General features: G+C 39.9%; 1 protein-coding gene across 1 annotated transcript in view; it reads left to right on the top strand.

Annotated features, from left to right (window-relative positions):
- The window catches only part of CFAP144 (cilia and flagella associated protein 144), a 51544-nt gene that overhangs the window by 18508 nt on the left and 12029 nt on the right, over window positions 1–21007 (top strand). Inside the window, exon 2 of the mRNA XM_052800405.1 lies at window positions 18236–18299. Coding sequence (XP_052656365.1) covers window positions 18236–18299 — 64 coding nt within the window. The remainder of the gene's footprint in view (window positions 1–18235; window positions 18300–21007) is intronic.

Raw genomic sequence — 21007 nt, forward strand, 5'->3', positions numbered from 1 at the left:
TAACCTAAATTCCTATAGCTATGGCCTTCCTCTTGTGCGTTCAAAGTCAAACCACTGCTACAGAAAAAAAGTAGTACGTTTTGGTCAAGATTTCAAAGGGCAATGAAACATAAAATAACATTGGAGAATAAACTTATTAGCATCAAGCCCTCCAATTCCCACTGAACACTTCTGCTCATAAGCATGTATGCAGTAGTATTCAGAGAATGTACACTTTTAAAGTGACAAATTCAAGAGGCACCCAAGCACATACACTGACCTCCCTTCCCCTTCATGGTATTCGGTTGGGTACAACAGCTCACTGCAGTTCTTAAACACCATTCAGAACTACAACAGTGCAATTCACAGCTTGTACTTAACAGAAACCCTCCAGGTGAGAAGATTGAATTACTTTTCTGAGTCAGAGCTTTCTAACTTGCCCTTTGTAACCTTGCTGCTCTCCTTTCCTTTCTACTAGTCTCAAGTGCAGCATTCTGATAGCACAGAAGATGTGAACTCAGCTTGATTTATCCAAATGTTATGTATTTTTATATTTTCAAATAGTTCCTCAAATCTAGAGAATGATAATAATTAAATCAGACATTGCATTTGTACTCCTATATTACCTGTGACCCAACCAATTTATTTTTATTAAAAGAAAAAAAAAAAAAAAGATAATTATAGGCATTCAATGGTATGGACCAGGTTATGTTATATAGCTAGAAGATCATAAAGCAAAAACTGTCTGGGACACACTGAGGTGAACAGGATCACCTAGGCCTGTCTTGTCTTACTTTGAAATCTGTCTCAAGAGGAAAAGGAATAAAGGAAAAATAGGTATCAGGTGTCCTAGAGCAAATACCAGTAGCACATTGAACATGGACCAAGAGCCAGTCTATTATTTCTTGTTGGAATGAAATAACGGAATGTGCTTGTGTATCTGAATTTCCCACTTCTGTTAACAGTTGGAAACAGCTGATGTTGTCCACTAAAGTATTCACAGTTATTAGGAATAATAAATAAACCACAGAAAAATGGGTGTGCTTAAAATAAATAAGCCTTCAATGGTCAGAGTCATGCTTCAAATTGGATCCTTCAGTTTCTGAAGGATGACTGCCTTTTCTGCATTGTTGGGAGGGATAAAAAACATGGCAATACTATTGCCTGTGACTAGCCAAAGGTGATGCAAGATGAGCAGGAAGGAGGTACCACCCCTTGCAATGCTGTAGTCTGGCTCCTCACACTAAGGAGGCATTCATATTGTCTCCATGTTTTCCATTTCATTTTTCAAAATTCTCTTGATCTAGTGTGTCATTTGGACTTCATACCTACCATCACCCACAGTCCTGGTGTGGCAGCAGTTCATAATGTACATATAGGTAATCCTTAGGAGAAGAGTGAATTACTTCACTGGAATTGTTCTTTGGAACCAATTAACTTTTTGTCATCTTCCCTGGGAAGGCTTTTTGAGAAGACTACTGCCTCTTTGTTTTCCCCCATTGCTGTCCCTCACACATCCTGGAGTGAAACTTGAAATCAGTTGAAGATTCCTGTCCTCTTAAGAAACAGATCAGAAATAGACTGTCATTGATAAGCTTTTCCAGATTTGTTATCTGTGTCTTCCCATTGCTTGCCAGACACCTTCCATGTGATTGCTCTCTGAAGCTATGAGTTCACAAGTGACCCTTACAAGCTGATAAAAGCAAAACAAACAAGCAAGCCTTTGAGCCATGCTGGATGGGCTCCATTTACAGCATACTCCCTGTAGGAAAAGAATAGTCACATATGCTTATATAACTAATTGAATTACTTCTGGAATCCCTTTCCCCCAGCTTAACACTCATAACCTCATCAGGAAGTGTTTGACAGAAGTTATTTCTTTGGAAGGATGACTGTCTTCACCTATTATGGCTCTTATGCTCCTCAGTAATCAAGTGATCCTTACCTGAAAGCAAAGCCTCAGACAGAATGCTAGCACTGTCTTCTCCTACTACTGAGTTTTGTGGTAATATGTTATATCAGTTACATGTTTTCCTGCTAGTTTGAGAGGTTGAGCAGCCTTGAATTGACTGATGTTGGTCTCCAGAATGAAGGCAGAAGGGGACAGTGATTATTGCAGGAATCAATGTGCTTCCATTGTACTTCCTAAATGACTCGTCCTCATCGTGTCTGCCCCACTGTCCCTCCCTTCCCCCCCAGCTAAAATAATGTCTTTGGCTTGCTATAAAACTTCCTAAGCCACCTCTTTGAAGATCTCACAAAAGCACTTTCTGTAGTCATAGAACATCTCTCCACCACTCCAAATCCAGCATCCCTCTGCCAAGAGTAGATACTTAGAATATTTCTTGTAAAAATCTGTTTCATTAAAAACGTGGGAAGGAGAGGTATTACTGCCTACTTCCTACATAATAGCCAGCTACAGAACATCTGCTAGGGAATAGAAGACCTTTGTTCTATTTCCTCCTCAGCCAGAGGTTATTCAAACCTTCAAAGAGGACATACAAGCAACCCTTGCTTTAAGGTATTCTTCAGTGGGGGCATCCTCCATCTCACATGCTGAATGTGGCCACTGTGTGGCAGGGATACCAGTGGAGACCAGTGAAGGTAGCCATCTGCTGGTGAGGTGTCCCTGCTCACATTGGCTGGGGCCACAGGTAACACAGGAATACAAATGCAAAATAATTTTCATATGTCTCAATAACAGTGCAGGTCAAAAAAGTACTCTGGCCTAGTTCTACACTAGCCACCAGAACACCAAAGGTCACTAGTTTTCACTACTGCAGCTACATTGTTGTCAGTTATGTGAACTGCATACTGTGAGGCCCCAGCAGGTCTGTCAGCATGGGCTGACAGCCGCTCAGCATACCCTCAAGCATCCCGTGACTCTGTACCAGCACTTTCAGCTAAACCTCTGGCTGATCATCTCTGAAGTCTATAAAAGCTATTGCCAACTTGATTTGACTTTTACCTTCTTTTTAACTTAGGGCCATCCATCACTAAAGCAATTTATAGAGTACTTCATACCCAAGATTACAAACAATTGCATTGCATTCCATATGGGTGTACACGTGTAACGTTCTCCTTTATACTAAAGTCTCTCAGTTTCAAATCAAACCAAGGCTGGCTCCTGGTTGTCACTATTCATCAGTTTCCTTTTCCCTGTACAGCCTAGGAGATTTATTATGAAATGCTTTCTCAGTCTTGCCATTAAACAACATCTCTTCTGTTATATGCATTTAACTCTCAAGGGTCTTCGCCATACCAATCTCGGTGCGTTATTTTTTTGACATGTACCAGAACATAAATATTTGTACAAGTGATTCTACAAACTGTGATGTGACTGCATACAGGGCTAAGTAATTACCTAAACATATTAATGTGAATGCAGATAGCTAAAATGCACCTGCAGCAATTTAATGGCACAGTGTTTTCTCATGGTCATCAAGAAACACTGTGCTGGAAAGTAAATGACAATGGCTTGCATCAAAATAAGAAAATGAACAGAAGAAATCAAAATTCACGCCCTCTTCATATCTACTGTGCTTCTTTTGTAAGGTGGTTAGGTCTTTCTGCAGACTTTTTTTGAATTATCAAGTGAGTTTGAAGCTTACCTGCTTTACTTTGAAAAGCTAAACTAGGATGTGTGTAAAAGTCACCCACGTGCATCAGTGAAGCTTGGACAGTGTTCTCCTCCTAAAAGTGCTTCCAATAGGAGCTTTTATTGTTGGCTCCAGCTGGCAAGGCAACGCATGTCGCATACAAGTCACATTGTTTGGGAAGCACTCAAATACTAAGGTAATCAATGCCAGGCAAGACCCTGGGAAAAAAAACCAATTGCACTGTTGCCCGTCTACCGCAAGGGTACTCCCCTGTCATTGCTCCAGGCCATGGAGCAGCCTCTTTCGACCAGTTTCTGAATGAGTTTCTTGGCAGTAGATAAAATAGATGTCTAACACTGACCACGTTTTCCAGATACCCCTTGCCAAAGCCTCATAAAGGGTGCACACACCTACCAGATGCAGAGCACAGCAAGTTAGATCATCTGTGTTGACTCATAACTTCAAACTGAAACCTTGCAGTGAAACTAAGGGGGAGTCTGACCCCCGATTTGCAGGAAGAATATCCATCATATCATAAAGATCAAAGATTAGCTTACCACGTACAAACTATATAAATGCTATATACAGTTCTTATTTTGATACCTGGCTTTGCTAGCCAACATAATGCTTTCTACTCACTGCTAGCCATCCCTGGATGTTTTCATACAGCAGCACTCCTACCTCAGTTACAAGTTCTCCAAATCCAGCACACTCTCACATGATGCATCTGTTTCTCTAGCTAATCAGCAAAAATAGTGCTTAAATTATGCCTAGGTCTGCACTGAATTAAAAATTTAGATTTTTCACTTCATTTCATGATTTAAGGAGTCCTCCAGAATAGCAAACACATCTTGTAATTGACAACTTCTGTACTATGACATCACATTTTTGGCAAGGTACAGGCATTCTGTGTTTCACAGTGCTGATAACTATATTCTATCAAAATATGTTTGTAAAATCTCTTGGGAAAGGAAAAGGAAACAGAAATCCTAAACAACTATTCATTGGCCTTTCATTCTCTTTAGAAGTGCTGGTCCCTTTGAGAACATATTTTTCCCTTTCTTTTCAAACATTCTTACAGCACCCTACTCAGAATGTGTTACAAGGATTATTCTATGTCAGATGAAGTGTAGTAAAATACTGTTATGTGAAACAAAGCTTCTTGCTGAAACAAATAGAAAATAGATTTGCTTCCATCTTTATGTTGAAATAGTAAATCACAGAATCAAACTGATATAAGCTATCACTTAGGTTGTTTGAAAACGTGCCAGCACATCAGAGGACTACTGTTTCCCTGAGAATACACAATAGCAGATGATACACATTAAGACTAGGGCTATGCAAATAATTGATTTTGCAGTTTGCTTGGAGAACACAAAAACTCATTTCAGATTAGTCTGAAATATTCTCTCAGTTCTTGGGGAAGAAAACAAACAAAAGAACCCCACTCCGGTTAGAAGAAGGCATTTCATACCTAAAGTTTTTAACCTGAAACATGTCTGCATAAGCAGCTAACAGAGGAAACATTTAAAATATGTTTATTGCACATTCTGCAAAAGAGTCATCAATACTATTTTTCAGTCAGACTTTGAAACGGTTGCTGTTTAAAGAGGAAGAACTAGAAACACATCAATCCTTATGCACCTATACTATTAAGTTGCCATTATTATTATTTATTAATGAAAGGAAATTTCCAGGATGGGTTTTATGCCTGCTACATAGAATACCACACCAAAATCTATATACTTGTATTTCCTCCTGCAGAAAATTGGAATTCAATTGTGAAGTTTTTCTGGAGCCTTGACAATATATTTAGCAGAATGCCTTAACCCATTCATATCTATGCTATACAGTTCTACAGAACAGTATTTCTTTCAGAGGAAAAATTATAACCTTTCCATCTAAGGCCTGCCCATCTGTATTTCCTTGTCCTCTAAGCTGTAGCGCACACAGTGAAGGTTTTGTTTGTTTATTCCATTTGTTCTGCATACATGCATCAAAATTTAAAACAACAAAAAACTACAAAATGTCAATTATTCCTGGCATCGGTAGTGACGCAAGAAAGTCCAAGGCCAAATGATGGGCTTTGAGTGCCGTTCCCATCACAATCCCCTACATATTCTGTATAAGTCTACTAATCCATATCAAGCCCTAAAGGTTTTTAAGTATCCATAAAAAAACCAGAGGCATATTATTTTCTACAAAATCATTGAGAAGTTTTGTCTACTGTTCATATTTTGGAATAGTTTTCCATAGCTTTCATTTTACCTTTAAATAACAAAGTCAGTGTTATCTAACATGCTGCCTCCGAAAATTCAATCAGCAGCGCTTCACAGCCCATATTTAAATCTTAGCACTTAAATAGTATTCTACATCTTCAAAGCAAGCACTGTACAAATGTTTAAACTAATCCTCAAAACACTTCAAGGTCCACATTAGTTCAATAATTTAAAACAAAGAGAACGGATTTCTACCGAGTATGAAGAAAAAAATCATTCCAAAAAAGGAAACAAATACAGCATGCATTCACTATCCTGAACACGCAGATGTCATGAAGCACTAGGCCTCCTTTAGAGACAGCAAAGCCCACACAAGTGAAGATATTCTGAAATGTGTTAGCATTAGAAAGCCAGCACTGCACACACAATGTTTTGAGAACAGAAACACTAACAACACCTCATCAATACATCTTCATTTGTGAACCAACCTTAACGAGCACATCCTACTCCTTCCACACTTCCCTAACATCAGACAAACTCTCAGCTTGCTCTCCTTAGTGCAAACTCTAAGTGAAAAGCTGTCCGTTTAGAAAGCAGCTCTCTCACCTGGGTTAAAGGTACATTGGCCATAGAGGTCAACCTGCTTGTTAAGCATTTAGTAGCAAAGAAACCACCCCACCCTTTCCTGGGTAATCACAAGGCAGCTGTGACTAGCTTAGCCAGAGCTTCTGTTCTGCAGCTATTTTGCCAAACCCAATGTATTTGTCATGTCCTACTTGTTCACTTCTTTAGTAACTATGGGAGGTTTACAAATTCTACAACAGCTATCCACATTTAAGCATTTTAAGGACAAGGTTTTCAAAGGTATTTAGGCATATAACGCATTTGCTACAACCAGAGTCAGACATCTATCTCTGTGGCTCTAGGCCTTAGTTCTGTGCAATCTATCATCTACTAATTCCAGTTAGAGTTAATCTGAGGATTTGCCACAAACAGCTCATTTGTGTCACTTCCTCCAATCAGGATCCCTTTACCTTCCCTGGCTCGCTCTGTATGTATTGGCTTCTTCTTTCCATCATGTTAGATTTATGTAGTTCAAATCCATCCCTATTTATTGCTTACTGCCGGGACTCCATTCGGTATCTTATTTCACCTTTCATTTCATTTTAAAGTAGATGCTAGAAAACCAAGATGGACAACCTGAATCTAATTTATGTAATCAAACTATGCTTATGATACCATCAGCTGACCACTTTCTTACAGATACCGCAAGAAACTCTTATTTCAAATGCAAGTTCAGAAACTGCCCAAGTTTAGCAAGGACAACTTTGCTGTACATAGCAAGGCCACCTCACTCCCTCACATGGCACTCTGGAAAGATAACAGGATGTTAGAAGAGCTTCAACCACATAGGAGAAAAATGTCCTCTATAAATGAGTCATTTAGGACAGATTAAACAAGCCTACCAGGTTTCTGCCACAGAGAGGAAGGGTCAGGTACTAGTCAGGGCTGGCATATCTGGGGCTGCATTTGCAGTGCTGAATGCTGCTCTTAACCACAAAGCCAAGCACAGAAAATCACTGTGGAGTCAGTCATACACCAAACTAGCCCCTAACTTACCTTATTTTTGTCCATTCAATAGCCAAAATGTAAGTGTAAAAAATAACATACTTTTTTTGCCCTCCCTGCCAGTTGTACCTGCTACGTAAGAGAACCTATCCCAAATTCTTTCATACAAACTGCCTCCCAGATCTGCAGGGCTGAAAACTTGACTGCAAAAGGGAACTATGTGGGAGGCAAAAGACACAGAGATGTTTTTCCTGAGGGAGCTTAATTAATTGTTTTTATAGCACATCAATGACATTAATTGCTTTAGAAGTGCCAAGTTGTTTTTTATCATTACCACCACAAACAGTCATGGAGGACAAGAAATGGCCTGACCACTGCACTTGATGCATTGATTTTAGATTGTGACTTGAGTGTTCCATAGCCTTTTCTTTCAATAGATAGTCACAGACCACATGACTACAGTAGAAAGCCCTTCTAGTGCAAATAAAGGATGTTTGGGGGGAATAAGAGGGGGCAGAAATGGAGAAATTTTTTTCTAATATGTTTCTATGGTGTAGGAACCTCAACCTACCTTTTTATGTACTCACTTGAGTCCATGCTGGTTTTATTCCATTCTGAAATTACCTTTGTTCAGTTAGAAGGCACCGCTCTCAGCTGAAACAGATAAATACAAAGGATAAGATGGCAATTAAAGGTTGTTTTTTTCCCAGCTTCTACTCATACAGTTTGTCCTTACTAGCAGTCACAGCTAGAGGACTACAGTGCCATCTCTCTCTCTGAGCAATGTTTGCAACATCATTTAACCTGCCTTCATCATAGGACAAAGTTGTGAGGATGAATTATGTTAGTGTACGTTAAGCAGACAATCATTACAGCTATTGTGCATACCACCATCTCTTTTATATAGCTACAGACAGTTGCTCCACTGCCATTTTGCTGTGGTCTTCCAGTTTCAGTAACACCTTCTTGAAAGAATGTAAAACCCCATTAGTTTACATCCTCTATGCTATGTGATTGAAATACTGCAGTTACATAGCATGCCAAAACAACTAACTCCTGCAGAAACAATGGTGCTGGATTACAAGGGAATATAACTGAGACAGGCAGACAAACATGCTTAGCTGGCATACCTCATGAGCAGACTTTGCTCACAAGAACCTTAGGAATGCTAGTAATGCACTACTATATTCTTGCCTTTTGTGTTCTTGTCAACTTACCTGAAAGCACAGATGAGGGAGAATTTTTGCCATACTAGTTCTACCATTGGGTGTACAGGTTGCTCCAAAGGAAATAATCTGCTGGACAACTGGCTTGGTGCTGTATTAAAAAGATCTATTCAGAGACCAGCAAGTTGGTCTATCCTGGGTCAATTTCAGGGGCATCTCTCATGTGTCCGAGAAGGATGTTGTGGTAAGCTGTACCATTAATATTCCTCCTCATGTTGAATTCACAGTGTTTCAAAAATCCTCGTAAAATGATAATGCCCGAGTGCCCTTCTGCTCTCATCAGCATCATCTTTGGACATTTGGTAGGATCCCTTTTTATCCCTTAGCACTTGTCACCGCATTGAATATCCAGCTTTCTGAGATATGCTGGCCTCCAGGAACAAGCACAGATAGCTGCAGCCAGCACTCTTGGCTACCTCCAGTTACCAGCCTGATTAGAGGCATAAGTTCAGTGTCTTAAATGGCAAAGAGATTTCTCAAAGCAAGTTGGTAGCTTTCCTCTGAATCTTGCATATCTGGCTCAGGAAGCTTAGACCTAGAGATAGTTTACAGCTTATTTAACCTTGCTATGTGACCACAGAACTGCAGAGATGGTCTTGACATGTTAGGCCTGTCCACTGCAGAATGTCATTGATCTTTGTTCATATAAGCAGTTACACATTTAAGCCAATATGATTTAGAAAGTGTCATGGTCAGCCTTAGGTTACAGGTCATACATAGTGGTGATCTGGCTAACTGGACATGTGTTAGGAAAATTTTGTTAGGAAAACACAGGACAAAAATTTCAACCCCAGTTAGCCCTCTGAATTCAAATTCAATAAGCCTGTACAAATACTACTGGTGAACAACTCATCACATCATGAAAACAGAGTTTAAAACAGTATACCTTCATCCTTCAGGTCACTAACTTAGAGGGTAACAGGAAGGGAAGGGTAAAACAAATAGGAACTCAAACCCAGTATATCCTTTCCCTTTGTCTCTCACAAGACAAAGCTTTTTCTGTACAATCATAAACTCCAATAGGAAATGAATTGTGATTCAGTGACCTAAGAAAGTTCAAAGCTACTAAAGCAGCAAATCAGCACAAGTGAGCCAGAGCCAGTGCTAACAAAGAACACATGCTACCAGTTACACACTTGGAGGCTAATTTTCAGTAGTGCTGAGCACTCACAATGCCAGCTGAAGCCAGGTGGAATGGTAGGAGATCAGCACATCAGAAGATCAGGCTCTTTGATTTAAAGACTATCCCGAGGCAGAGAAAGCCTACCAGTGGGATGAAAGAATGGAAGACAATGACTGTCAGTAAGAGTCAAGCATTCTGGGAAAACAAGTTGAAGCCACAGAATAACCTCCTCCATGTCCCACTGCTCAGAAGGGCATAAAACTCAGCACTCTAAGAATCCAGGGGTGAGAAATATTTGTGGAGAGGAAAAAAGTGATAAGTGGTGCAGTAGGATTTCAGAGCTGGGTTTTTAGGGTGACTGCTGAACAGATGCTTGATGGGAGTACCTAAGGGAAGGCTGTTATGTTCTCCAACTGGTAGAACCCATGTCTGCAAAAGAATGGCGTAGGAATCCTTCTACTCCTGCAGAAGATAAAGCACAAGCAGATACCCACATACACAGCCCTGTAACTTGACTGTCCAGCTGTTCAGCAATTTCCAAATCTCCATAAATAATATTTTACTGTGAAATATATTCTCTCTAGTACCTATAAATATGACAGCTTATTGCAGAGTCTTGATTCAAGAGTATTTCTCTGCCCTCACTTAGTAATTGCCTCACCCACTGACAGCTACAGCTCTATCAAGATGATCCTAGTGATATTCATTACGCAGCGTATACAGTATTAAAATACTAAATGCTTACTAAATACTAAAAACATGTCACCCTCTACTCTTTCCCCTTACCCACCAAAAAGGAAATGTGAACAAAGCTTGGTATTTTGGGTAAACACAAAGGAGGAATTGAATACTTGTATATTAAACACCAGCAAAAAATTACAAGCCCTTTCAGTTTGTAAATTAGCATATTCCCAGTTGTGTCAAACTACAGGCTCAGGACTGGATCAAAAATCTCCATGAACATATGAAATGAAGCCGTGTATTTCAGACTGTTTTGTCAGACTGGAGAGATTCAATGCTTAGCCTCCTTTTTTAACTTTTGCTTTACCCTTCCTCATCCTCAAGAGCATATAACAGCAGGCATTGCCCTCAGTTGTATCCTGCTGCTGTTTCTCTATTGTGATAATTTTTTTCTGCTTCTGGAAATGCAACGATAGTCTGAGTGAACTGGACCATAACCAGTATGCAGCATTAACAAAGTGCCCCATTCTATTGGATGCAGAACATAAAACTGGGAGAGACAACTAGTTTGTAGCTCTTCCGATTTTTTTAAGACAAGAGTGTCTCCACCTTTCCTATCACTTAGTAAGAAAAGTTGAAATGTACACATCTGGAAAGTGGGATCCTCCCAGAACCTGTGAGAATCACTGGACATCCACACAAAACTCTTCCCTTTTTTTTGCAGCATGACCCACATTGTAAACCTTTCAAGCAGTAAACTCCCAATGCCTCACTGATCGTAGCTGCCTTCTGAATGCAGGCAATGTATTGTTGAGGGAGAAAAAGCACAAGTTGATACAGCCTCAAACCCCTTTAGATAAGTAGAAGCTTTCATGTGGCTAGAGAAATAGATGGAGGCAATGTATTTAACCTGGGAAAACAACTTCAAGATAAGCTTCCTCATGGAGACTGGACATAGAGGAAAACAAGGAGATTCCAAAAGGTAAATACGATATTCAGAAGAGGAGGCTTAGGGGAAAGCAAGTGAAAACGGCATGCCATTTTCAAGATCTTGAGGAAAGATAACCTTTAATGGCTCCCTAGTCACCAAATCCCAAATACTGTGATAAGTAAGTTGCTAGCGTGCTAAAGCTCCAATTAAATAGTTTATCTCATTACACCAATGTCTAGTCAAGTCTCATACACTGCAGTAGAACGTTTTGAAAGAACAACATTTTTGGTTCCTTGTAAAGAGGGGATGGATATAAATGGATGTAATTGCTTTGCTGTGTTATGCATTAATGCTGGTTATCAGTTGTTACCAAAACTGAGCAGTTTGTGAATGTTATTTTACGCTACCCCTGCTGCAGCATGTAGATGCCTTGAGTTTTGCCTATATTTATGCAATTAAGCTGCATTTAAGTTTCCACTGCCAGGGGTGATTTCTGCGGTAATGCGTTGTGAGCTTTTCTCCAGTACAAGCTTTCAATAATACAGATCCTGATAAAGTTTTAGTGTAAACACACTGCTGAACCTTGAGGATGAAATGCACATGATCTGAGTACTGAAAACAAAGTCAGGGTGGATATCCATGTCTTTTCCTCTTTTCTGCGGCTGGCTGAGCGAGCTTTCCTGAGCAGGAAGTGATCTTGTTATGAATTTAACCAACACTGTATTCAGTGGGCCCTAAGTTCCACATGTCTTTCCTTATTTTCAGTTTTCAAACAGCTGTTAGTGATAACTGCAAGAGAAAACTATATTCCAATAGTCTAATTCTTATATATATAGATTCTCACATGCTTTCACATAAATTTGAATGAAAGAGACTATAGATCCTACATGTCCTGAATATTCCTTGTGATAAATTGAAGGAAAAGGAATAACTAGAAAATGTCTGAACACTGGTTATGTCTGACTGGACTGAAGATAGCACAGCTTACACTGTGCATCCAGGCTCCCAGTTGCAGTTCACACAAGTACGATCTGCCTTGCCCAGTAGCTAGAGCCCCAAGTGAAACTCGAGAGGCGGCCAACCAAATTCAAGAGAATGCATATGTCTTTCTAAACACTAGTCACATTAAACAACTCAGAAAAAGGGTTTTAAGTGATGCATTTGAAAACTAAATGTGATAAGAAAATTATGCTCTTCTTCAGCTGGTATGCAGGGAAAATATCTGATAAACTAAAGATGAGTAAATTTAAGATGGATCAGGTAAAAAGTTCTTCCAACTGTAGTTAAAGAAACTGGACACAAAATATTTGCAGAGCTTCTCCCCGCTTCCCACCTCCCCAAGGGCAGTAACTAAACCTGTTGTAGCTGTGTCGATGTGTGTGTTCCAAGGATACTGTAATCTCATCTTTCCGGGAAGAAGGTTACAGCTTGCAAAAAAATATCAACAAGGAACCCACTCCTCTTCCCTGAACAAGTATCCCTTCTCTCCGAGTGACTTAGATGGGCATATTCATAGAAGGGTAGTCCTTCATTCTCTGAATAACCAGATTATAAAACAGTAGGCATTGCTAAGGGCAAGAAATCAAACTTGATGGTCTGATGCAATATGGCAATTGCTATAGCACTACTAGTAGTTCATTTCCATACAAAGTCCTTCAAATAGCTAGATGAGAATTCCACTCTTCCTCAGATATCTCTGTCAGCAGAATTTGCATTGCATCCAATATTTATTACATCCTTCAGGCATTCCACGTGACTTGTCTCACACTGGCATCTGTACAGGTCCGGGCGCATGTCATATTCCCTGAAAGGTTATGAAGGAACCCATTGGCAAAGGAGCTCCGAGAGGCAGTCAAGGGTCTAAGTATTAAAATGATTAGTTGGGATTGCACTGAGACTGTGAGATATTATGAGTCAGCTCTATAAAAATACCTGTTCAAGGCAAAAATTAAGACACAGCAGACATTCCATATTAAGTAGCAGTCTGGCACGCTGGTAGCTAATTGACTGTTAATGCTTAGTATATTTGTAGAATGGGGCATAAGGAAACAATTAAGCCTCCATACTGCTTATTAGCTGTGGAACTGATTTTTGAAAATCTTATTTGATAGAAAATAACAGCAACTTCCAGCCTACTATCAAAGTTTACGAAGCTAAAGTAGGCAATGCAGTTTTCTTCTGACAGTATGTCACTTACATAGCATTTAAGATCAAAATGTGCACTCTCCCCCTTTTATTGTCAATTATCTTCTCTTTAATGAAACTGCATGTTTTAGAGACAGAAAACAATCCTACACTTTTAAAGAAGTGAATAGAACAGTAGCTGTTTACTTTGGAGTGTTCAATAACATCAGATCAACTTCTCTTCCCTCCAAAAGAAGAGCTGGGTTTTAAAGTCCATTCCCTGAGCAGCATTTTCTATCAAAATACTTGTTAGGTAGTGTTTTTTCCCCTCAGTTGTGGGAAAACATGCAAAACAAATATTGAAAAAAATATATAGCTTGCTTTTCACTATAGAAAGCATACTGATTTGGGGTTTTAGCACAACTAAATTCTCCTTGAAATATGGAGATGTCTCTGATTGGAATTCCAAAATAAACAAGGAAATCCCAGCCAAACCCTAGAGAAAGGAAAAAAAGCAGATATAAAGCTGTTATCTCCCCTGTCAGCATGCTAAGCAAAGAATTCACCCTTGATTTCCAGCAAATATTTCAGCAAGAGCAGGATGAGGTCTTTATGAACTTAGAGGTAAAGATGAAATATGTTCCATCGTCTGTACTCTGGAAGTAAAATGAAAGGGCTCCATACTTGTAAAAGTAAACTAGATCCTTTTGAAGAAAAGGGAGCATTGCAGAACCTAAACTAATTTCTTTTGCAATATCCTCTACTCCATTTAGGCTCCATACTAATCGTTACCTCTCCCTTTTTGGTAAGTTTTATCAAGTTGTGTCTTTTTCCACTTGTTTGGGCTGAAATCTATTAATACATAACCAGCCTGCAGGCATATCATCATCATATCATGTATTCTATATAACTACATGTAGCACCTATCTTTTGTCACCTCTTAAATGTCCTGGAAATACCTCCCCCCTCTTACAAACAGTCCATTGTAACAAAACATGCTTCATGAGTACCAAAAAAGATATACTGAAGCACACTGGTAAGTTTTCTTATGTTCCAAAAAGTTGTCTACACTGTAGTCTGGACAGCATATGCAACGTATCCAGCCCTAGCGCTGACTTTTTTGGGGAGTACCTTATCATCACCTCATTGGACTGGTACACATCTAACAAGGGTTATAGTCATTTGGCTGCCTTCAGCACTAGCTCCACCATAACGCTTCCTAATGGCTTCTGAACAGACTGCGTGTCCATCTGGTGCCCCAAGGGTGAACTGACAAACTCATTCTGCAGCAAAGAACACAGCCAGCAGCTCCTTTTTAATTTGAGCTTATCTCCCTTCTGGGCCCATCAAAGCACTGCAAGCTCTACTGAGCTGGCTTTGCCTCAGTGCTGCTCCTAGCCCTCCTTCCTAGGCATCATTACCTCTATTGTTATAGTTCTAGCCATTCCACAGTAAGACTGAAGGTGCTAAAGGATGGTACTGGTCTTGTGATTTCCCCCGCTCTTTCAGGTACTTTTTGACCATACTAGATCTCTTAACTATCACAAAGGTCCATAGGCATATCGAATCTGGAAACATACTTGGTTACTATCTAAACCTATTTCACCTGCATGCCTTGAGCTGGACATATTACTTATGATTCAGTTTCTCTGGTTCTAGACATGTCGTGCTCTCTTCATCTTCAGTTTTTGACATAGCTTTCACCTTAGCTTGATATCCTGCTCCCAGCACCCTACTTGGAGTTGTTACAACTTGGTACAGTGCTGAATTTTTTCTTCACTGAGGCCTCCTTCTACTGCAGGAAAAGCAATATCAAATGCAGTCTTCCTACTTGAGGTTCCCTCTAGCCCTAGTTCCCGTTGACAGTGAAATGCCTCTTGAGTCACACTAATGGCCAGAAATGGTTTTGTTTGGTTTTTTTGTTTGGGGGGGTGGGGTGTGCTTTTTTTTTTTTTTTTTTTTAAAGAACAGCTCCTGAAACCCATGGCAAATGTTGTCAAGGGGCTAATACTTCTTTTTTATATTAGCATCCTGATCCCAAAACTTAGCACTGTAAGATGATCGACACCTTACAGAAGTATTGGATGAGCATTACACTTATGACTTTTTGCCTGATGTTTCCGATGTGCTATATTTTATGGAGGCTCTTGATGACACTCCCAGGACAAGTGTCTGATTAACATTTCTTTTGGCAATATTTCTATTAAAATAGATAGGTCATCAGAAACAATGGTTTTGACCTTGTACTTCTTTGAGATCTGAGAGTGCACAAGACTACACAGCAATCTGTCAAAAGTAATACTCTGTCTCTAACATGAATTTGAAATTGTTTGTACAGAGAAATTTTTATCCTTTATTTTTAAAGCAAAGGAAGACATATAATATTTGTCCAAAAGTTTAGCCAACAGCAATAATTATGGCTAATGAGTTATCTGATGTGTTTTATTTTCAGTGTGGATTCTATGTTAAAATAGCGACAGCCTGCTACTATCACAAGTAAAATGGTTAAGGTTATTGTAAGGTCTCTTTCATCTGGAGAGAAGACATATAAAAACCAAACTAGTTTAAAACTTCCTCTTTATTATTAAATTCATTCTGGTAACATCCCTCCGCTTAATGCATTATGCATTGAAATTCTGGCAATTAAATACTAGCTCATTGCTCAAGATTCAAGATCTATTTTAAAAATTTATTTGGTATTGCAAAGCATCAGTTGACAGTACCTGGTGTTATTATGGTCAAATATTTTATTACAAGTTGCCCCACTAATCCAACACAAACATGAAGGTAGCTTACCTGGAATGTTTTCACAGAAAACTTAATGACCAAGATGATCATTACGTATGACTTGTGTCGTGGTTTAACCCCAGCCAGCAACTAAACACCACGCAGCCGCTCACTCACTCCCCCCCACTCAGTGGGATGGGGGAGAAAATCGGGAAAAGAAGCAAAACCCGTGGGTTGAGATAAGAACGGTTTAATAGAACAGAAAAGAAGAAACTAATAATGATAATGATAACACTAATAAAATGACAACAGCAATAATGAAAGGATTGGAATGTACAAATGATGCACAGTGCAATTGCTCACCACCCGCCGACCGACACCCAGCCAGTCCCCGAGCGGTGAATCCCTGCCCCCCCCACTTCCCCGTTCCTAAACTGGATGGGACGTCACATGGTATGGAATACACCGTTGGCCAGTTTGGGTCAGGTGCCCTGGCTGTGTCCTGTGCCAACTTCTTGTGCCCCTCCAGCTTTCTCACTGGCTGGGCATGAGAAGCTGAAAAATCCTTGACATTAGTCTAAACACTACTGAGCAACAACTGAAAACATCAGTGTTATCAACATTCTTCACATACTGAACTCAAAACATAGCACTGTACCAGCTACTAGGAAGACAGTTAACTCTATCCCAGCTGAAACCAGGACAACTTGCAAGATAAATTACAAATTTAAAAAAAGTTATTTTTTAAACCAAGTTATTCTCATATTAATCCACATAAGTGTTCTTCATATTTGATTTATTATATTCAGTAAGTCTGTCCAGCCTTCAGCTGGAGATATTAAAAAGATACGTGTTGCCTTGCTTTTGTGAATTATTAGCTATTGGAATAATCTTAAGAAGCTTTACTTATATTTTTACTTTAATGTCTAGCATCATCTGCAAAATACATTATATCCTCTCTAAGCTGATATTTGATGATAGGGAATCACAGATCTTTCAAAAAGCAAAGCAAGATCCGAAATCTTTGAAGATCTGGACTAACTCCCAACCCTCAACTGAAAGTCTGGGCAAATCCCCTTATAATTCTCAGGGTGTTGTTAATAATTTGGAAAAAAAAAAAAATTACGTACCTACAGAAAACCGATACAGCCTAGTGAGTTGGGAAGAGTAGATGGGAGGTGTGATTCATTTCTGTATTCACCTACCTGTTGATAAAAACCATATATTTTAAGAAATGAGAGAAAAAACCCTGAAATGTCAAACTTCATATGATAAAAAAAATAATAAAATCTTAATCACATTTCTGTCAGAGGCATCTTTATCATAGCTCTACCTTCTTGCAAAAAGATTGTAATAAACAGTTTCGTAAAAACATGTGTTACGGTTACATTTGGAACATTTCAGGCTTAACTCAGTTGCCCGCACATAGGCACGTAGCACCATTTAAGATGCTCTTGGTGCCTACTTAGCCTCTAGCTGCGACCCCAGAAGGCCTTTCATAGGTTCTGTGTCACATCTGACAGCTCCCTGTATCAACACCATAACAGATTTAAAAAAAAAAACAAAAACAAAAAACTACCACAACACAAAACAGTTCAGTATTCAATAAGTGAAGAAGATTGCTCTTAGACATGTTATCAGCTTATTTTGCTTGTATAACCAGATTTCATAACTTATATGCTAGTCAGTAGCTTAGCTAAAAAAAAATTCATCCAACATCCTTATACTCTGTAATATAAACAAACATAAAATAATAATACAGGAAATAATGAGATAAAGATTTTACACATCTAGATGCAATGTCTAGTAATTCAGGTCTTTTCTCATGCTAATAATAGAACTGCTTAGATTTAGCAGCAAAAGACAATTGCATGTCACGAAGTGGCATAATACAAACTGAGAAACTTTTAATATCTGTGAGAAAAATTACATTATTAGCATTCATAGCATAGCCTATAATGTACCGTATTTTCATTACTTAAGAGTAGCATTTGTTTGATCTATTCGGAGCAATTCTGGATATGAAGATCTAATTCACAGACACAATCTTATTACAGCATCTGAGACCGATAGGACTATTGCTGCCTTTCCTGTGCACCACAGGACTTCTGGGTACAGACAGTAAGGACACATTCATGTTTAATTACTATGAAAATGTCACGTAAAGAATGAGAAGGGAGTTAAATCACTGTACAAAGATTTAAACTGGAAGCTGGTAAGGTTTTAATAACACTCTGCATGTGAATTATGCTTCCAATAACACATAAATGTATTATGAAGCTTTAGCTGGTATAAAGCAGTTTCTTATGGCTTAATGTATTTGAAAAGAGAATGGCTGTACTTTGTGGTAACAGAAATACCAATTATGAATCAAACTCATAGTTTAATTCACTTAATTATAGCTGCAGTTAAGGCAAAAGCCATGTTTAAATACTTTTTCTTCAGTTTGTGAAAGTGGAGAGACAATATTCATTTCCTCGTATTTATTGGAGTACAGTAATGAAACCCCAGCCATTTGCTGCACTGCCATGTGCCCTCTTGGCATGCCTCTCATTTTAGCTGGACTCCAGCCACACTGCAGGCCACCTCCTACCTCTGCCTCTTGCCATCCACCAACATGGAAATGGCGGTTCCTCTGTCACTGGCCATTTCCCTTTTCATCTGCCACAGCGCCTCCAGCCTTACCTCTGTATCCCAGGATATCCAACCACGCAAGTGTTACGAGCATCTGCAGGAGAGGGTAGAGAGGCAATTTTGAAGGAAGCTAATACACTTGATACTTGGTGTATCAGGTGCCCATGCCCAGGTGCTGGCAAGAATCTCTGTGAGGAGAGGTCAGGGCTGCCTCATGCCTGACACAGCTGGTTCCAACCAGTTCCAGCCAGTTCCACAGCAGCCCCACTGCCGGGCACAGCTGAGCCCATCATCAGCACTGGTGGAGCCTCTGTGGTAACAGATTGAAGAAGGGGAAAACTGCACAGCTGCCAGGAGTGAGGAAAAAAGTGTGAGAAATGAGCCCTGCAGGCACCCAGGTCAGAGAGGGAGGAAGACCTCTGGGTGCCCAAGCAGAGACTCCCCTGCAGCCCCTGGAAAGACCATGGTGGAGCAGACTTTTTCCTGAAGGACTGCAGCTTGTGGAGAAGATCCACGCTGGGGCAGGGGAGAAGTGTGAGCTAAGTTGCTTAAGCTGAGAATAGCACATGTACTTGCTCTGCCAAGTGACTTGCCCCTGAAAAAATCCAAGCTGTTAAGACCACCTTGCCTCAGCAGGTGAAAGCAACAACATCGCCAGACATTTTGAAGAGGGCTTGTGGTAGCCTCAGGTGAAAAGTTCCTTGCTCTTCAGATTATTCTTCATTTTACTTACTAATAAAGACAGGATGAGTAGCTCTGTTTTTCCAGTACAATCACTGCAATAAAAAAATTAAGAAAAAAAAAATCCTGTGTTGGTGTACTGAGATCTAGCTACAGACTAATTAATATCCCTCTGCAAAAAAAAATTAACATGTTAAGGAGTATTTGGAAGAAGAAGGGATTTTTATTGTATTACAAGATTTTTACCTCATATATATGGAAGCATTATTCTGTTAAAAAAGGCCTTACCATAATCCTGACTGCAGGGGAGCCATGACAGAGCTCGACAGCTCAGATTTGTCCTAACTGCTCCTTTTAGGATTTAAGTAGCAGTCTTCAGCCTCAGCCCCCATCCCTACATCTGCTTTAGCTGGAAGTGAGTAAGAACATCTAAACTTTACAGATGGACCCCTTTTGGCCTCAGTACAGCTGCCAACCCTTCAAAAGCTGCTGCTATTCTGTTCCCACTGCTCCACCTCTGAGAAGGTAAACACAATATTTCATGTACATTTAATACTAACATGCAATATTTATTACCCTTTCCAGCTTTAAGTTCTGTTTAGCATTTTATCTCAAACCTCAAATTGGCACCAAAAAAACCCCATACAACTGGAAGGATTTCAGTCCCTAAACCCATGAAAGCTGCAGTTAAATGAGTTGCTTTACAAGATCACAATTAAAAGCTTATTTGCATTGTATATAATCAACTGTCTTACACTCTAAATTATCTTGTCATTACAGTGGTACAGGAACTTTTTAAGAGATGTTAAAGGATTTGAACCTGCATTATCTCATTACTTTTATGCAATCTGTCAATAAATTAATGTATTGTGTATGACTGGAAGTGCCTGGCATATTCTTCTTAACTGTCTACTGCAATGGTAAAACTCACTTTAACATCCCTGAGCTTTTCAGACCCCACATCTCAACCTCCGATGCAACACAAAGCCCCCATACTGCAGCGTCCCATCTCTAAAAATCCACGAGAGTACAAACTGGCCCCAGCCCAGCCCACTGGCCCAAGCCCAGCCCACTGGCCCAGCACACAGGCTTTTAGGTTACCCATCAGGCTTCCCTGCCTGCACAGCCAGCCTTGCCCCTGACAATTAGGGCACTCGCTGCCTCTGACCATGTGCACAAAGGGCATGATGGGAAGATGGACACAATGTCAGCAGATGGTCTGTAGAACAAGGTGCACAAAAGCAAAAACTCAACCCACAACAAACGTGGAGGATGCAGGTTGAGGCCCAGCTGGAACAACGCAGGAAGCACGAGTGCCACAGAACAGAGGCTCAGCCAGGGCACCCACCACAGAATGGCAGCATGAGGAGAAGACAAGAGTGCTGCAAGATGGGGATGCACAGCAGGGTAGGGTTGACATGCAACTGAGGGAACAAGAGGTGGCCAAGGAAAGCCTGGGGCCAGCCTGGAACACCTGCACTCCATGTATGCTGTCACAGGAGGAAAGGGCTGAA

This window comes from Harpia harpyja, chromosome 11, assembly GCF_026419915.1.
Source record: "Harpia harpyja isolate bHarHar1 chromosome 11, bHarHar1 primary haplotype, whole genome shotgun sequence".
Lineage (NCBI taxonomy): Eukaryota > Metazoa > Chordata > Aves > Accipitriformes > Accipitridae > Harpia > Harpia harpyja.